The 16,508-nt window shown below is 35.0% G+C and overlaps 1 protein-coding gene across 1 annotated transcript in view; it reads left to right on the top strand.

Moving 5' to 3' along the window:
• The window catches only part of LOC111156970 (ADAM metallopeptidase with thrombospondin type 1 motif 6), a 300,261-nt gene that overhangs the window by 236,549 nt on the left and 47,204 nt on the right, over nt 1-16,508 (top strand). Inside the window, exons 15-19 of the mRNA XM_022518156.1 lie at nt 745-878; nt 2,684-2,807; nt 3,337-3,417; nt 9,218-9,381; nt 9,807-9,945. Coding sequence (XP_022373864.1) covers nt 745-878; nt 2,684-2,807; nt 3,337-3,417; nt 9,218-9,381; nt 9,807-9,945 — 642 coding nt within the window. The remainder of the gene's footprint in view (nt 1-744; nt 879-2,683; nt 2,808-3,336; nt 3,418-9,217; nt 9,382-9,806; nt 9,946-16,508) is intronic.

Genomic DNA, 16,508 nt, shown 5'->3' with positions numbered 1-16,508 from the left:
TCAAGCTTAAGAAATACAAATTTCAGTGACAAAATGAAAATGATGTAGTTCTTCTATTCACAAATAAAATTAGGTATTTTTAAATTATTCATGTTTAATGCTATATGTAATTATCTTTGATTTTGTAACAAGAATTATTCAAATTTAATGCTATAATTAATTTTACCTTTGATTTGCTTATCTCATAAAAACTTACCTCTACACTAAAGCCACATTCATGGAATACAGTTTGTTTAAAGTGGGTAGTAATTTAGAGGTTTGGTTTTGTTGTTGTTGTTTTTTTAAAATAACTACCATATCCTTGCTTGAAGTAGAGTTTTTGTATCAGCTTCAGTTAATAAGTGACAAATGTTGTAGAAATTTCCCATTTGCTATATGAAGTTACTGTGCCAAGCCTCAAACTTTTATTTTCTTAGTTTTTTAAAAGTTTTTATTTCATCCATTTTTTTCAACATTCAGGTACATTTACTGTGTTCCTTTTTGACCTAAAATATATTATTAAATATATACTAGAAATACCTGAACATTTTAAACCTTAAAACTGTTCAACAGATCTTCTGTCAAGTTGCATAAGCAATGAAAATAAATATCAAATTTTAGCAAAAGAGGGAAGAAATGTACACATCTGGGTATATAGTGAATGAATGATGTCTGTATGAATTGTAAATTTACTGTGGTTAATATGGAATCACTGTTTCTTAAAAGAACCACTCCATTTATTTCTTTTCTGCTGTATTTGTCCAGGTGGGGTAAAACCTTGTGCATTAAATTGCTTGGCTGAAGGTTACAACTTCTACACTGAACGTGCCCCTGCAGTGATTGATGGGACTCAGTGCAATGCAGACTCACTGGATATCTGTATCAATGGGGAATGCAAGGTTGCTCTAATTTTGAATTTTACTCCTTTGGGGGAGGGGGGCTTTTGAGACTTTTGTCTTTTTTCTCAGATGGTCGCTCCTAATTAATACTATGCTCAGTTTTAATAAAGAGAGCTACATTTTAGAGAAATTCAATTTCCAATTAGGTTAACAATACATACCACTAAAGGTAGACTAGCCTATTCATATTCGAACATCATGTAGATATGATTTATTTTGGCGTTCCAGTTATGTATGTAGTAATTGCTAGAGCTCTGAATATATTTTGGACTTTAATTTCTGTTATTCTGTTCCGTTTATAAACAGATTACAAAGATGATAGGAAGAGAGAGGGAACAAGGATTTAGCTCATATTCATATGGCTACCACATGTTTTCATTGGAAGATTGTTTAATACATTTCATAGTATAGTTTTTCCTCGAAGTGTGAAACAGCTATGTTCCTCCTACTTTGTCTCTTTTTGAAGCATTTTGGAGCACAGTGGTTTTCATTATAGAGTTAGTCTTTACCTTACTAAAGCATTTTCTTTAGAGAATTAGCCAGACTAGTTGAGAATTTTAAGAGCAAATCCATGCTATTTTCCTAGACCTGCGTATAAAACCATAATAAGAAAAGCCGTAAAAAACACTGTTCTTGTAACTTTTTTCACCGTTTGTTTTTACTTTATATTAAGGAGAAGCACAAAACTAAGTCTCAGAAACTGAGAAAGAAGTGATAAAACACTATCTATTTTTTGTCATAATTTATTGTGAAAGTTTCTGTCCTTCAGGCTACTTGATTCTCAATATACCTGATGATCCTGTGCATGTGCGTTATTTCTATGACAGTATTAAAATTTGGGGGAGTAGCAAAGACAAAAGTACAGGTTTTATTCAGAGATCACATGCCTGATATCAATGGCTAAAGGTCATTATACAAATTCAAGTGCCAAAATATGTACCAAAAATATATAAAAATCCATATTTCTATGATTAAATGCGAAACTGAAAGGTAGAATTTCAGCTCCCATGATCATATGCTTACCTGTCCTTGTTTTTATGACAATTTTATTCAGCTGGTGGAAATAGGTATTCATTTTTAAAGGTTTACCCTGTTTTGAATTCCACAACTAATCCTTGACACTAACAATTGGATATTCAAAAGCATCAGTGATTTAGAAAGGTCAAACCATAATGCTCAGTCACAACTCCTGCTGTTATAACCCTATGTAGGACAACAGGACAACATGGTATTTTTCTTAATTCTTGCATTTCTTTTTTTTTTTTTTAAGATTTTTTTTATTTATTTGACAGAGAGAGATGCACAGCAAGAGAGAGAACACAAGCAGGGGAGTGGGAGAGGGAGAAGCAGGCTTCCCACTGAGCAAGTAGCCTGATGCAGGGCTCGATCCCAGGACCCTGGGATCACGACCTGAGCTGAAGGCAGTCGCTTAACCAACTGAGCCACCCAAGTGCCCCAAATCTTGCATTTCTTGATTGAAGATATAAGTAAGAGTCCATTGCCAACAAATTATAATATTTTAAGATTTGGAGCATGGATTCTATAAATGAAAAAGAAACCTAGGTTAGAAATACAGACATACATTCCTGGGGAATCAGAATTCTTTTCCTTTAAACTTATATGTTGAGAAATGTTAGCTAAGAAATTACTAGACTGGGAAAGAAAAAGTGGAGAGAGGAAAATACTACCTGTTTTGATTTCCTTTACTGGAAAAACAAATAAATGAATAAGTTATATTTGTTTGGTTAGTTACAGTTCCAAGTGTTCCTCTTTATGACATACTGAATATTCTACTCTGTTTTCAGCATGTAGGTTGTGATAATATTTTGGGATCTGATGCTAGGGAAGATAGATGTCGAGTCTGTGGAGGGGATGGAAGCACATGTGACGCCATCGAAGGGTTCTTCAATGATTCGTTGCCCAGAGGAGGTGAGTGTGTAGAGAGAACTCTTCTTCACACCTCTGTTGTCCTGGGAATAGCCAAAACACTTGATTTCTTTCCCACCCCCTTTAAAAAATTTTTTTTATTTAGACAGACACTGTTTATTCCCTAAGTTGCTTTTAGTCTCTTAAATATTAAATATAGATCCATGTAAGATATTTTAAGGAAATATTGTTCCCTTTCTACTTGACTTCATTTAGCCATGTTTCCCTCAGATCTGAATTCCCACAGAGCATTGATGGGAGGAGCATGTGTTGAGAAAAAAAAAACATGAACCAGTATTATACATGTTGAGGCTTCAAAGACTATCTTGAGCTAGTTTAGAGAAAAAGAAAAATACTCTAGATGTGTTCATGAACCCAAAGGGGAATTTGCTCATACTGCATAATTTATAAAGTGCTAAGTCAAAAAAAGATTTGAAGAACAAGGAAACTTATTACTGAATGGTTACTAAACACTCATTTTCTGACCAAGGCTGCTCGTGCTGCTTATTCCTGGCTATCTTCTGTGTTTCAGGCTACATGGAAGTAGTCCAGATACCAAGAGGCTCTGTTCATATTGAAGTTAGAGAAGTTGCCATGTCGAAGAACTATATTGGTAAGTAGCATATTTTGCTAGATTCTTAAAATTTACTGAGGAAAAGCAACACATTATCTTGAAGGAAAACCATATTGCTTGGATAGAACACTTTTATGGTAAAATCAAGTTTTATAAGACCACACTGAAGAGCTAAACAAAAAATTAGTGGTTTATATCTTACTCTTCACTGGGTTATTTGATTTTTTTGAAAATCAATTTTAATGAGATATTTATATATGACAAAATGCATTTATTATAAGTATACATTTCAGGGGTGCCTGGATGGCTCAGTTGGTTAAGTATCTACCTCTGGCTCAGGTCATGATCCCAGGGTCTTGGAATCGAGCCCCACATTGGCTCCCTCCTTTGTGGGGGTCTGCTTCTCTCTCTCCCTCTGTGCTCTCTCTCACTCTCTCTCTAAGCAACTAAATAAAATCTTTTAGAAAAAAGTAAGTGTACATTTCGAAGAGTATTGACAATTATATATATATAGGAGTTATAATATATTAATATATAAATAATAACTTAAGTATTAATTACTATAAATACATGAATTATACTTTAAATATATATTACTATGTATAAATCTATTCATATATAGATATATACCACATATTTTTATATTTATATATTTATGTATATATATAAAACACCACAGCCAAGACACAACATTTCCAGGACTTCAAAACATTCTCTTATTGACCTTTGCAGTCAATTTCCCTCAAACTCAGCCTTAGGTAAACACTAATTTCTTTTCTGACATTATGTATTTTATTTTTATTTGTTCTGAAATTTCACATGAATGGGACCATAAAGTCTGTACTCTTATGTCTGTTTTTTTTTCACCCAGGATATTTTTGAGATTCATCTACATTTTTGAGTAATAAGTTGAGTATATTTAAAGTTCATTCCTTTATATTGCCAAGTAATTTTCCATTATGTGGACATACCATAATTGTTTATCGACTCACTTGATGGATATTTGAGTCATTTACAGTGTTTGACTCTTATGAATAAAGCTTCTTTGAACACTTATAGACAAACATTGTGTAGACATATATTTTCATTTCTTATGGATAAAAACCAAGAGCAAAATGGCTGGGTCATATGGTATGTACATGTTTAATTTTATAAGAAATTACTAAACTGTTTTCCAAAGTGGTGGTTATCATTTATATTCCTACAAGTACTATAGAAGAGTTTTGGTTGCTTTATATTCTTGTTAAAACTTGATATTGTTGACCTTTTATTTTATTATTTTTTAAAGATTTTATACTTATTTGAGAGAGAGAGAGAGCTTGAGAGGGGAGAAGATCAGAGGGAAAAGCAGACTCCCCATGGAGCTGGGAGCCCGATGTGGGACTTGATCCTGGGACTCCAGGACCATGACCTTTCGCAGAAGGCAGTCACTTAACCAACTGAGCCACCCAGGCGCCCTATTGTTGACGTTTTAAATTTTACCCTTATAGGTATCTTTTTTTGTGAAGTGTCACAACAAATATTTTGCCTACTTTAATTTTTTTTTCTCTTAATCAAATTAGGAGTTCTTTGTATATTTTAAATACATGTCTTTGCTCAAATATGTATTTTATGAATATCTTTTCCAGGTCAGTGGCTTGTTTATTCCTTTTCTTAATGGGCCTTTTGTTTTTCACAAAATCGAATTTATTAATTTGTTTATAGTTTATGCTTTTGTATCTTGCCTTAGAAATTTTGCCTTCCCCAAAGTTGCAAATATTGTCTTCAATGTTTCTTCAAGAAATTATAGTTTTAGGGGGCGCCTGGTGAGCTCAGTTTAAAAAGTGTCTGACTCTTGGTTTTGGTTCAGGTCATGATCTGAGGATTGTGAGATGGAACTCTGCAACTGACTCCACACTCAGCACAGAATCTGGTTGAGATTCTCTCCCTCTCCTCCCTTCCCTTCAGCCCTTCCCTTCTCACTCATGCTTACTCTATCCCTCTCTCTCAAACTGAAAAAACAGAGAATTACAGTTTAGCTTTTATATTTAGATATATGACCCATTTTGAGTTCTTATATAAGGTATAAAGTAAGGGTTCAGTTTTGTTTTGTTTTTCTTATAGATATTCAGTTACCATAGCACCATTTGTTGAAAAGACCATCATTTCCCCCATTGAATTACCTTGACATTTCTGTTAAAGGTCATTTAAACATGAATGTATGGGTCTCTTTTTGTTCCCTTCCATTGATATATATGTAGGTGTCTATCCTTAAATCAAAACTATGTTGTATTAATTAACAGAGTTTTCTAGTAGAATTCCAAAATAGGAAGCATTAGGTTCTCAAATTTGTTCTTCTTTCTCAAAATAATTTTTGCATATCTAAATCCTATACATTTCTGTATGCAGTTTAAAATAAACTTGTCAATTTCTGCAAAAAGAGATTATATGGAATGTGTAGATCAATCTGGGGAGAACTGGTATCTTAAAGATATTATCTTCCAATACACGAAAAGATTTACCTATATATTTATTTAAGTCTTTATATTTGTTCATCAGTGTTTATTTTTCAGTGTATGGGTCTTGCACCCATTTTTTCTTAAATCTACCATTAAATATTTCATACTTTTTGATGTCATTATAAATGGCATTGATATCTTAATTTCATTTTTGAAAGATTTATTGTTATGTAACAATATGATTGATTTCTTTTTGTATTGATCTCATGTCTTGTGATTCTTTCAATCCATGAGAGTGGAATATCTTTTAGTTTGTGTTGTTTTCAGTTTCTTTCACCAATGTTTTATAGTTTTTTAGAGTATAGGTCTTTTACCTCTTTAGTTAAGATTATTCATGGGTATTTTATTCTTTCTGATGCAGTTGTAATTGGGATTGTTTTCTTTTTTTTTTTTTTTTAAGATCTTATTTATTTATTCATGGAGGGGCGAGGCAGACTGGCAGAGGAGGATGCAGGCTCCCCACTGGGCAGAGAGCTTGATATAAGACTCTATCCCAGAAGACCTGAGCTGAAGGCAGATGCTTAACCAACTGAGCCACCCAGGCATCCCTGGGATTGTTTTCTTAATTTCTATTTCTGCTACTTTGTTATTGCTGTATAGACACACTACCAATTTCTGGGTATTAATTCTGTATTCTGTAACTTTACTGAATTCTTTTATACTTCTGATAGTTTTTTGGTGGAGTCTGTAGGATTTTCTATGTATAGTATCATATCATCTGCAAACAATGTCACTAACTTTTCAGCTTAAGAACAATTGATTCAAAAGTTTTATGAGTTTTCCAGTTGTTTACTGTTGGAGGGCAAGTTCAATACCAGTTATCTCAACATGGAAAGAAGTGGGAATTCTTTTTATTGGATGTTTGATCTTTTAAGACAAATTTAGACTCTTCAGAAACCTCCAGCGAGACCTGGATAAGTTCTTATTTCCTTGGAAATATCCCCTTGCTTAAATATTTTTAAAGATAAGACCACATCTAGAATGCTTCTTTAGATGGAACATTTGTATTATCAGGCTCTTCCTTCCTTTATTTAAGAAAACCTCTTTATTAGGGCACCTGGGTGGCTCACTCAGTTAGGTGTCCAAACTCTTGCTTTCACCTCAGGTCATGATCTCATAGGTCATGAGATCAAGTCCTGTGTGGGGCTCCACACTGAGTGGGGGAGTCTGCCTGGGGTTTCTCTCCCTCTGCTCCTACCCCCACTCTCTCTCTCACTCTTTCTAAAATAAATGAGTAAATTTTAAAAAAACCTTTATTTTTATGCCATAATTTTGGATTCTTTTCCACATCAAAAGACTAAAAAATAAGAATCCTAATATCAGATTTTTCCCTTTGATAATGCTCTGTCTATAAAGTCACATCTTCCTCCCTTATTCATTCCTTTTTAAATACTTTGTGTTTTTCTGAATTTATTATAGTACCAGCAAAAGTGAGTAAAGATCCATTCATTAAGTAGTTGAAAAAATGGAAAGTGAGAGTTAAAATTGAAGGAGAATTCAGAGCTACTGGTGGTGGGTGGGGGAGGCTTGTTTTAATTTTTGTTTTCAGTATTTCATATCATACAGTCTCAGATGTCCTTATATAGTCAAAGTACTTTCAATGTGTTAAGTGACAGAAAACTGGTTGACAAATCCCAAAAGATTAGTTAGATTTATTTTTGACAATTAAATGAATTTTCACAACATATCTGGAGTCAAGAAAGTACAAGTAACTTGCCAGGAGGATAGGGTTGGGGGTATGGAAATGGTATATAATATTAAGGACAAGTGGTAGAGGTCCAGAGAGTCAGAGACTCTATGTGCCATGACCTTTTTAGTGCTTTTGAGCTGCTTGTTCATCTGGCCTGAGAAAATTTTGTGTGTGTGTTTTTTAAAGGTTTTTGTTTTTTGTTTTTGTTCTTTTTAAGTGTACATGAATGCACAAGTTGAAGGGGAGAGGGAGACAGAGAGAGAGAGAAGACTCTCTGCTGAGCATGGAGCCCTGTGTGGGGTTTGATCTCACAACTCTGAGGTCATGACCTGAGCTGAAACCAAGTCAGATGGTTAGCCATCTGAGCCACCCAGGCACCCCTGTGATAAAGGTTTTGAAGAAGCTAGCATGTTAACAAAAAATTATACTGACATGTTTGTCACTGTCAAATCATGATCATCATTATTAAAATTATCATCATCCTATTTATTTATGGGAGTTTTTATCTGTATTTTATATAGTAGTGCTAATAGTCCTTTTTCTTATCACATATTTATAAAACTTTTTTTATAAAACTTTTTAATACATTATTTTTCTACAGAGGTTTAAAAAGTTATGCATGCATATTTATTAAGCGTATTCTTTATAGTTTGTGAGGTTTTTTTGTCATGGTTAGAAAACCTTTTTATACCCTAATATTACTTTTTTAAGTTCTTCCATATTTTCTTTCTAGCATTTTATTATTTAACTATGTATACATTTAAATATTTACCCATCTGGCATTTATTCTTTCTCTCTTTTTTAAATTTTGTTTTTATTCAGGTGAAATTGATATAATGTAGAATTTAATAATTTTTTAAAAGATTTTATTTATTTATTAAAGATTTTATTTATTTATTTGACAGAGAGAGAGATCACAAGTACGCAGAGATGCAGGCAGAGAGAGGGGAGGAAGCAGGCTCCCTGCTGAGCAGAGAGCAGGATACTGGCCTCGATCCCAGGACCCTGAGATCATGACCTGAGCCGAAGGCAGAGGCTTAAACCACTGAGCCACCCAGGCGCCCTATTTATTTATTTTGAAAGAGAGAGTATACAGGAAGAGGGGCCAAGGGGAGAGAATCTTAAGCAGGCTCTGTGCTGAGCATGGAGCCCGATATAGGACTCAATGTCAGGACTCTAAGATCATGACTTGAGCTGAAATCAAGAATCATGCTTAACTATGTCACCCAGGTGCCCTGGGTTTATTTCTTCACTGTTTGGCTCCATTTTTCTGTCTGTGTGCCAGTACCACAAGTCCACTTCATCTCATATTCATGTAATTATAATTTTAAGTTTTAGGCAAGAAAATCTGCTCCCTACTCTTACCCCAATTATTGCTTTTCTTATAATTTCCCTTGCTAGTTCCATGTGTTTATTCCTCCAGATAAAACTTTCATTTCTTTTTATTACTATCATCAATAAATACTTAACATCTTCTTGGCGTTCACATGCAAAATTACCATGTTAATTTTTACTTAAGCAAATGGCCAAGAATCCTATCTCCAAGTAGAAATGAAATGGATACTCATTGTACACTCCAGTGCAGTTAATAAGTGACATTGTGGCAAATGAAGTTTTACATTTTAGATAGACTTTTTTTTTTTTTTTTTAGCTTTGAAATCTGAAGGAGATGATTACTATATTAATGGTGCCTGGACTATTGACTGGCCTCGGAAGTTTGATGTTGCTGGGACTGCTTTTCACTACAAGAGACCAACTGATGAACCAGAATCTTTGGAAGCTCTAGGTCCCACCTCAGAAAATCTCATTGTCATGGTAAATGTGTCTTTGCCACTTAACTTTTTCCATTTGTGATCTGCCTTGTGAGGTACAGAGGGGCAGGCTTTGTTATCTCTGTTTTACAGGTGGTGATATTAAGGTTAATAAAGGAAAATGGTTTATCCAAGGGTATCAAATCTGTGTAAGGCTAAGGCCATATTGCTCCTTCCATATGACTGATCTTTTCAATGCCTGCTTAAATAGTATTTTTATAACCAAACAAGGCGTTTAAGAGAAATGATTCTAAATTACCCATGAAAATGGAAGGAGAAAATTCAATATCATTGCGTGTGTTCTACAGGTTATCTTAAATTTCCTGTAAGACTTACTTTATGACATTTTCCTCTTCAAAAGAAACAATAAATATTTGAATGAAGCCTCATTGTATTTTAATTATCTTCACCAGTTGTTTTCAATGGCAGGTTCTGCTTCAGGAACAGAATTTGGGAATTAGGTATAAATTCAACGTTCCCATCACTCGGACCGGCAGTGGAGACAATGAAGTTGGTTTTTCATGGAATCATCAGCCTTGGTCAGAATGCTCAACTACTTGTGCCGGAGGTAAGACACACACTAGGCAGCCCACCCAGAGGGCAGATGGAAAGCAAAACATATTCTGAGCTATGCTTTGTGTTTGCTAAAGAAGCTAATTGGAAACATTTCTTGCAGGTTTGCTTCAAGCTGTAATTTAGCAAAAAGAAACTTTGCTTTAATTATATTATATTCCATTTGTTTTTAACCTCATGTAATTTGTACAGATTTGTTGGTAAAATACATCTTGGCACAATGAGTGTCTCTGCTGGTGCTTCTCCCAAGACTATCTTGAAGGTGGGCTGTTTGCTTTTCGTGAACACATTCTTGGTAAAGAACATCATGAGTTTTAAATAAGAAAATGAGCAAGAATCAGACGGCACAGATTCAACTTCTTGTAATGGGGGATGAGAATGTATGTCTGTGTGCTTGCGTGTTTGTGTTTGTGTGCTTGTGTGTTTCCCACAAACCTATTCAACTCCCTTCTCCAGCCATCACAGTTAAGGGGCTATATACTGGGATACTACGATAACTCCTAGTGTCTGGGTCTCTGGGTTAATGGTGTATGCTGACCCCATTATAGTCCCTCAGAGAGGTAGCTGCTAGGCGGTGGTTGGTGATGTGTTGGTTGTCCCATGTGCGTTTTTCATGGGTGCCTTTTCCCCACAATTTACTCTATTCCTAATCCTCCTCCCTCTAGTGGCCACCAATGCAATTCTTTACCTCTGGCTGGGAGAGCAGGACAGTTGGCTTCCTTCAAAGCCAACACCCTTGCTGCTGCATGGACTGGTGAGTAGAAGTGCTGTGCAAGCAGCATCTTCCTTCTCTCTGGAGACTAAATGCATCGCCTCCACCGTACACCTTGGTCCCAATAGGCAAGGAAACAAACCTATCCCTCAGGCCTAGGCTTGCTTAGAGCACCTCACCATTCCAAAAGCAAAGATTCATTTTGAATAGTGATATTTAGAACGGGAGACATAGAAATAAGTGAATCACCCCGTTTTACCCCATTTCCAGTGTATTAACTATTTTCCCTTTCTAAACTGCTCAGAAACATATGATTGGACATGGCCTTTACCCTATCTTGTCTTGTACTCATTGACTTTCTAAAGTCCTCTGACTCTTGAGGCTCGAATATTTTCACGAAATGATTATTATATAATATTTAGTATTTTTAGAATCATTCACAAATAAATCATTGATTAGCTACTCCAACTTTAGTAGCAAACATGATATAAAACATCAAAAAAGCAAATTAATAATACTGTCTTGTCCTGTGTGAAGTGTCATGAAATATGGTTATTTATAATTTGTGGCATATTTTATTTTATTTTAAAAAATATTTTATTTATTTATTTGACAGAAAGAGAGAGCACAAGTAGGCAGAGAAGCAGGCAGAGAGAGAGGGGGAAGTAGGCTCCTGCCGAGCAAAGACCCCCCCCCCCCACAATGCAGGGCTCAATCCCAGGACCCTAAGATCATGACCTGAGCCAAAGGCAGAGGCTTAACCCACTGAGCCACCCAGGTGTCCCAATTTGTGGCATATTTTTAAAAGATCTCTAATTCCAATCCATTTTATGTGTGAAATGGCTAGTGATTTATAATGTAAAGTTTTTAAAACTGTAAGACATTGCTATATATTTTAATAAAATAAAGGATATTTGAAACTAATTGTTCAAATGAATGCCACTGTATTATATTTTAGTGGCATTTATACATATATATTTCTCTGTTCCAATTAAATTCATTTTTATTCAAGCTACAAATTAACTTATCTCTTTCACATACCAAAAAAGAAAAAAAGCCTTCATGACAACAGTACATACATAATTCAGGCTCTGAAGTATAAGGTAGGATAAAGTTATTAAGGAAGAGTCAAAATAAAGTTTAGGAAATCTAATGAAGAAAGTCTAAATGTTGAGGATGATTAGCTTGGAGAAGGGAAGGCTGAGGGAAAGTATATTAGTATCTTCAAGTCTGTGACAGAATGTTGAATGAGAAATTCTTAGTGCCTGTACGTCTTTGTACTAAAAATTGCTATATTTGGGGATGGTTTAGATACAGTGTTGTCTGAGGCCAAGGAGGGATTAAGTGAATTCTCAGTGTTCCTTCTAATCCTATGATTCTTTTGTTCAAAAAGGAGATAGTCTGACAAATAGGGTGGGTGTTAGGCCCATGAGAACTGAATTTAGAAGAAAAGCTGTGATTTTATTAAAGATATATGAAAAGTCTAAAGGAGTGTTTTCCATAACACTCGCATTGGGAAATCATAATATAAAAATGATTTCTTATGGTAGAGAATAAAATATAAAGAAAAGCAAGGATAGAGAAAACCCCCTGGAAGGAGAATTTTCTCTGTTGTTTATACTTTTTCCCTCTGATCTGGAGCTTACTGATTGTAGATATTTGAGGTGGTTCTTGAAACTGGAATTTTGCTCAGTTGTACATGATTATGACAACAGGCATGAGGCAGTCTCCAGGCCATTGTCTTCTTTGGAAGAGAGATGTATAGTGCTTGGAAGTCGGCAGGGATAGCGTGAAGAGCTGCATTCGGGTGGCTTGGTAAATGGTTCTCAAAGTGTGGCCACTGCCCTGGCAGCATCAGCATCACCTGAGAATCTATTAGAAATGCTACTTTGGGGACCCGATCTCAGATCTACAGAATAGAAAATCTGGGTGGGCTTCAAAAGTCTGTTTTAAATAGCTCTCCAGGTGATTGTGATGCTTGCTCAAGTTTGAGTACTAATGGTTTGGTTGACAGAGAAACTGAAACCTGGAGACATGGAATCTCTGTCCTCCTCACTGACATCTGTGCATCTCTCTAGACTCACTCTGCACCTAGAACAATACCTAGAGTATATTAGGTACTCAATAAGTATTTATAGATGAGTGGGTGAGCAAAAGGAATTAATTATTTTGGCAATTATTTACCTGTGCTAGTTTTTTCCAGTGTAGGAAGTAAGAGTTTAGAATTGTTCATTTTTCTTATGAGGTACAGCAGTTTTTAATTGGGATAAAGTCAGTTCTTAATTGGGATATTTCACTCTCATCTTTCCAGGGCGGTGCTAGGTGTGAGGACACCAAAGTTTGTTTTTGGGTTTGTTTGTTTGTTTTTAAATATTTATTTATTTATTTATTTGACAGAGAGAGAGAGAGAGAGAGAGAGATCACAAGTAGGCAGAGAGGCAGGCAGAGAGGGGGGAAGCAGGCTCCCCGCTGAGCAGAGAGCCCGACACAGAGCTCGATCCCAGGACCCTGAGATCATGACCTGAGCTGAAGGCAGCGGTCTCAACCCACTGAGCCACCCAGGTGCCCCCCAAAGTTTTTTTAAAATGGAAAAAGAGAAAACAAGAAAGATCTCAAAGAACTCTCTGTTGCAATCTCACAAGACTCTTCAGTGATCTCACCTATTACTCTCCTGTATATGTTTTATTAGTGGCAAATAACAAACTCTGAGTTTGGGAGCAATGCTGATAGCTTTCTCTTATGATATCTCTTAAGATAAGAAGTTTTGAGATTGTTTTTCTGTTGCTTAGCAGACCCAATGACAAATCTTATGCTGCAGGAAATATTGCTGGTGATTCAGTCTAAGTAATGGTCTTTTCTCTGAGTAAGTGATGAAACACTTCCATAGCCTGAATAAGAACATTGAGATGCTGTGGGGTGTTGTCTTTAGGATAAATATGATTTTTAAGATACAGTTGTGATTCTTCCTCTGAGAGACATGCAGGCCCAATGAATTAAAACTTGACTATTTTCTGAACCACTGTTAACTCCTACTAGAGTTTTGTTTCTTTATTCCTTATCCGGAGTGTTATATGCTCTGTGATTTATCTGATTCTCAAATTTATATACTACCACTGGATTCATGATTAATGTGTTAATTGATAAAGATTGGCTGGGTAAAGAGAATTATATTATTTTTGAAAACAAAGCTTTAGGATTTTTTTTAAAGTAGTAATTTAGGCCACTATGTCTTTGTACTGCAACCTTTAAAGTTTCAAATATCAAATACTATGTATTTTCCTTTGATACTTGTCATTCATACTCACTTTTTACTCACTTTGGCTGGATATATGGTCCTCAGATTTTAACATCAGAATTGCCTGGATGTCTTATTCAAATTAGATTGCTAGGTTCTGCCTCCAATTTCAGATTTAGTTAGGTCTGGGATAGACCCCAAGAATTTGCACTTCTGAGGTGTCCAGGTGATGCTGGTGCTAGTGGTTCAGGAACCATACTTTGAGAAACACTGGGCTAGACACTTAGATTTCATAAAGTAAATGCCTATTAAAACAAAGTGGCAAATCATTTAGGTAATAATCCATATTACAGTTATAATCTACATTACAGCTAGTCTTTTTAATGATAAATGGTTCTACAGCTCAGCTACATAATACTAAATAAAATGTTATAGTTTATAGAGCATTTTCTGGTACTCTGTTACATTTGATCATCATCAACAGCACCATGAGCCTAGGCATTGCTATTATTATCCCTATTTTGTACCCAAAGCCCAAGTGAGGTAACTTCCTAAAATCAAGACTTAGAAATTAAGTGTTTAGTGATTTTTTAAATGTAGCAGTCTCTCTTAATAAATACGGTCCTTTTCTTCGAACAGAGCATTCCCACCAGTTGACAACCTCCATAGAGCAACATAATAAATCCCTACGAAAAAAAATCTCCTTCACTAGCTTGGAATTTTATTTTTTCAAATGCTTTGCCTAAAGCCAGTGATTCTTAATTTTGGTTGTACATTGGAATCACCTGGAGAACTTAGAAAAAATTCTGATGATTGGGCCCGCACCCCGGAAGTTCTGATTTAATTTGTCAGGAGTGTGGCCTGGGCATCAGATTTTTAAAAACTTCCTAGGTGATTCCATCATGCAGCCAAGGTTGGGAAGTCCTGCCATTGAGGCTGATGGAAAGTTCTTTAGTATTCAGATAATTTGCATTCAGATACAAATGCCATTGGTAGTATTAACTCACATTTCTGTTGCTAATTAGCTACTAGTTAAATAATGAAAATATTAATAAGATTTATTTATAAGTATTTGGGGTGGAAAAGTAGAATAAGACATCAGCGTAGGGAATGAAAAATGTAGTAGATGCCAATTAATTTTATCATTTTGTTTAGTGTGGCCATCAGCCTTGGACATGCCTTTAGAAAGCTCTTTTTCAGTTTATTTTCATGCTCTCTTTACCTGATGGATCACTTATAAGCATCTAATCAATGCTTTTGAAACTGACTGAAACTATTAAGTATTGTTTCTTAACCTTTTCACTAAGACCTAGTGAAATTGTGCTAAGTCCAAAGTTCTCCCTCTAATTTCAAATTTCTGTGGTACTTAAGGGAGTTACAATGAATAAGTGGTTATAAACTCAACCAAGTTTAATTTAAACACACAAGTCAGAGGCAAATGGCTCCTGTTTTATTTAACTCACCATTTGGGAAAACTGATAACTTTTTTTTTCTCTTTGTGACATGGTTCTAGAGGAAGTCATCTATTGTTTTAGGAAATTTTGTTTCATTAGGAAATGAGTTTTTGCAAAATGCAGCAGTATTCATGATAATTTCCTTCTCTACTGGCTGGCTGTGCTCTCATTCCCAACCATTTAAACCGTTCTCTTTCCTCCCTCACCCCTCCTCTTATCTGATGCAACCCGTAGGCTTTAAAGCAAAGCTTTGCAAAGCTAATTAACTGAGAGTCACTGCACTGTTGCGTTCAAGTTTGTACCTGTTCTGTTAAAAAGAAAGTCTTAAGAATGCTTTATTTGTGATGCAAAGAAAAGTCAGAAATACATGAATATTTTACATGTATTTTTTTCAATTTATGCTCTAAATATAGTCTTTGGCCTGCAATTGCCTCTTTTGACACCAGCTGATTATTTTCTCTAAATTTTTTTCTAAGGTTTTCTTTATCTTTGTATAGAAGTACAAAAATTGCATAGAAAAGAACTCAATTTTGTCAGGTTTCTGCTAACAGATCTTGGCATCTCTTTGTTGAACATTGCCTGGCAGCTCAGAGAGAAAAAGATAAGTTAAAACTATAGTTATATTGAGAAGGAGAAGGGAGAAGACAGTTTTATTTTTAGAGACAATTTTGATTTTATTTGAAGATCAAAGTACAGATTTTTTTCATATATATATACTATGGGGTTATTCGGGAATGTTTCCAATCGTTTTTGACCACTTAAAATTTTATCATTAGTTTTTATTTTACGTTTACCTAGCCTAATTAATTTTTCTTGTATGTTTCATGCTTATTTAGATGCTTATTTTATTTCTTTTTCTTTTTCTTCCCTGGATGTCATCTTAGGCTGTGTGTTTGTGTGTGTGTGTATATGTGTGCGTGAATAACATACAAACTTAAAAGATATTCTGTGTGTTTCTTCTGTCTAGCTAGGACAAAATTTTTTTTTAATTCACTCTTTTTGCGATTTCACCTGATTCATCTGGATTCTTATACATATTGGAGATGGTTTCTATTCTTTAATATTTTTAGGATGCTTTATATAGTTTCCGACTACTATTTTGCATTTTCCTGATGTAGGCCCATATTTTTCAAACTGTACCATGGTGCCCCAGAATA

The sequence above is a fragment of the Enhydra lutris genome, unplaced genomic scaffold (assembly GCF_002288905.1).
Source record: "Enhydra lutris kenyoni isolate GAN:26980312 unplaced genomic scaffold, ASM228890v2 scaffoldscaffold50, whole genome shotgun sequence".
Classification (NCBI taxonomy): domain Eukaryota; kingdom Metazoa; phylum Chordata; class Mammalia; order Carnivora; family Mustelidae; genus Enhydra; species Enhydra lutris.
This window is presented reverse-complemented; position numbering and strand designations above follow the sequence as displayed.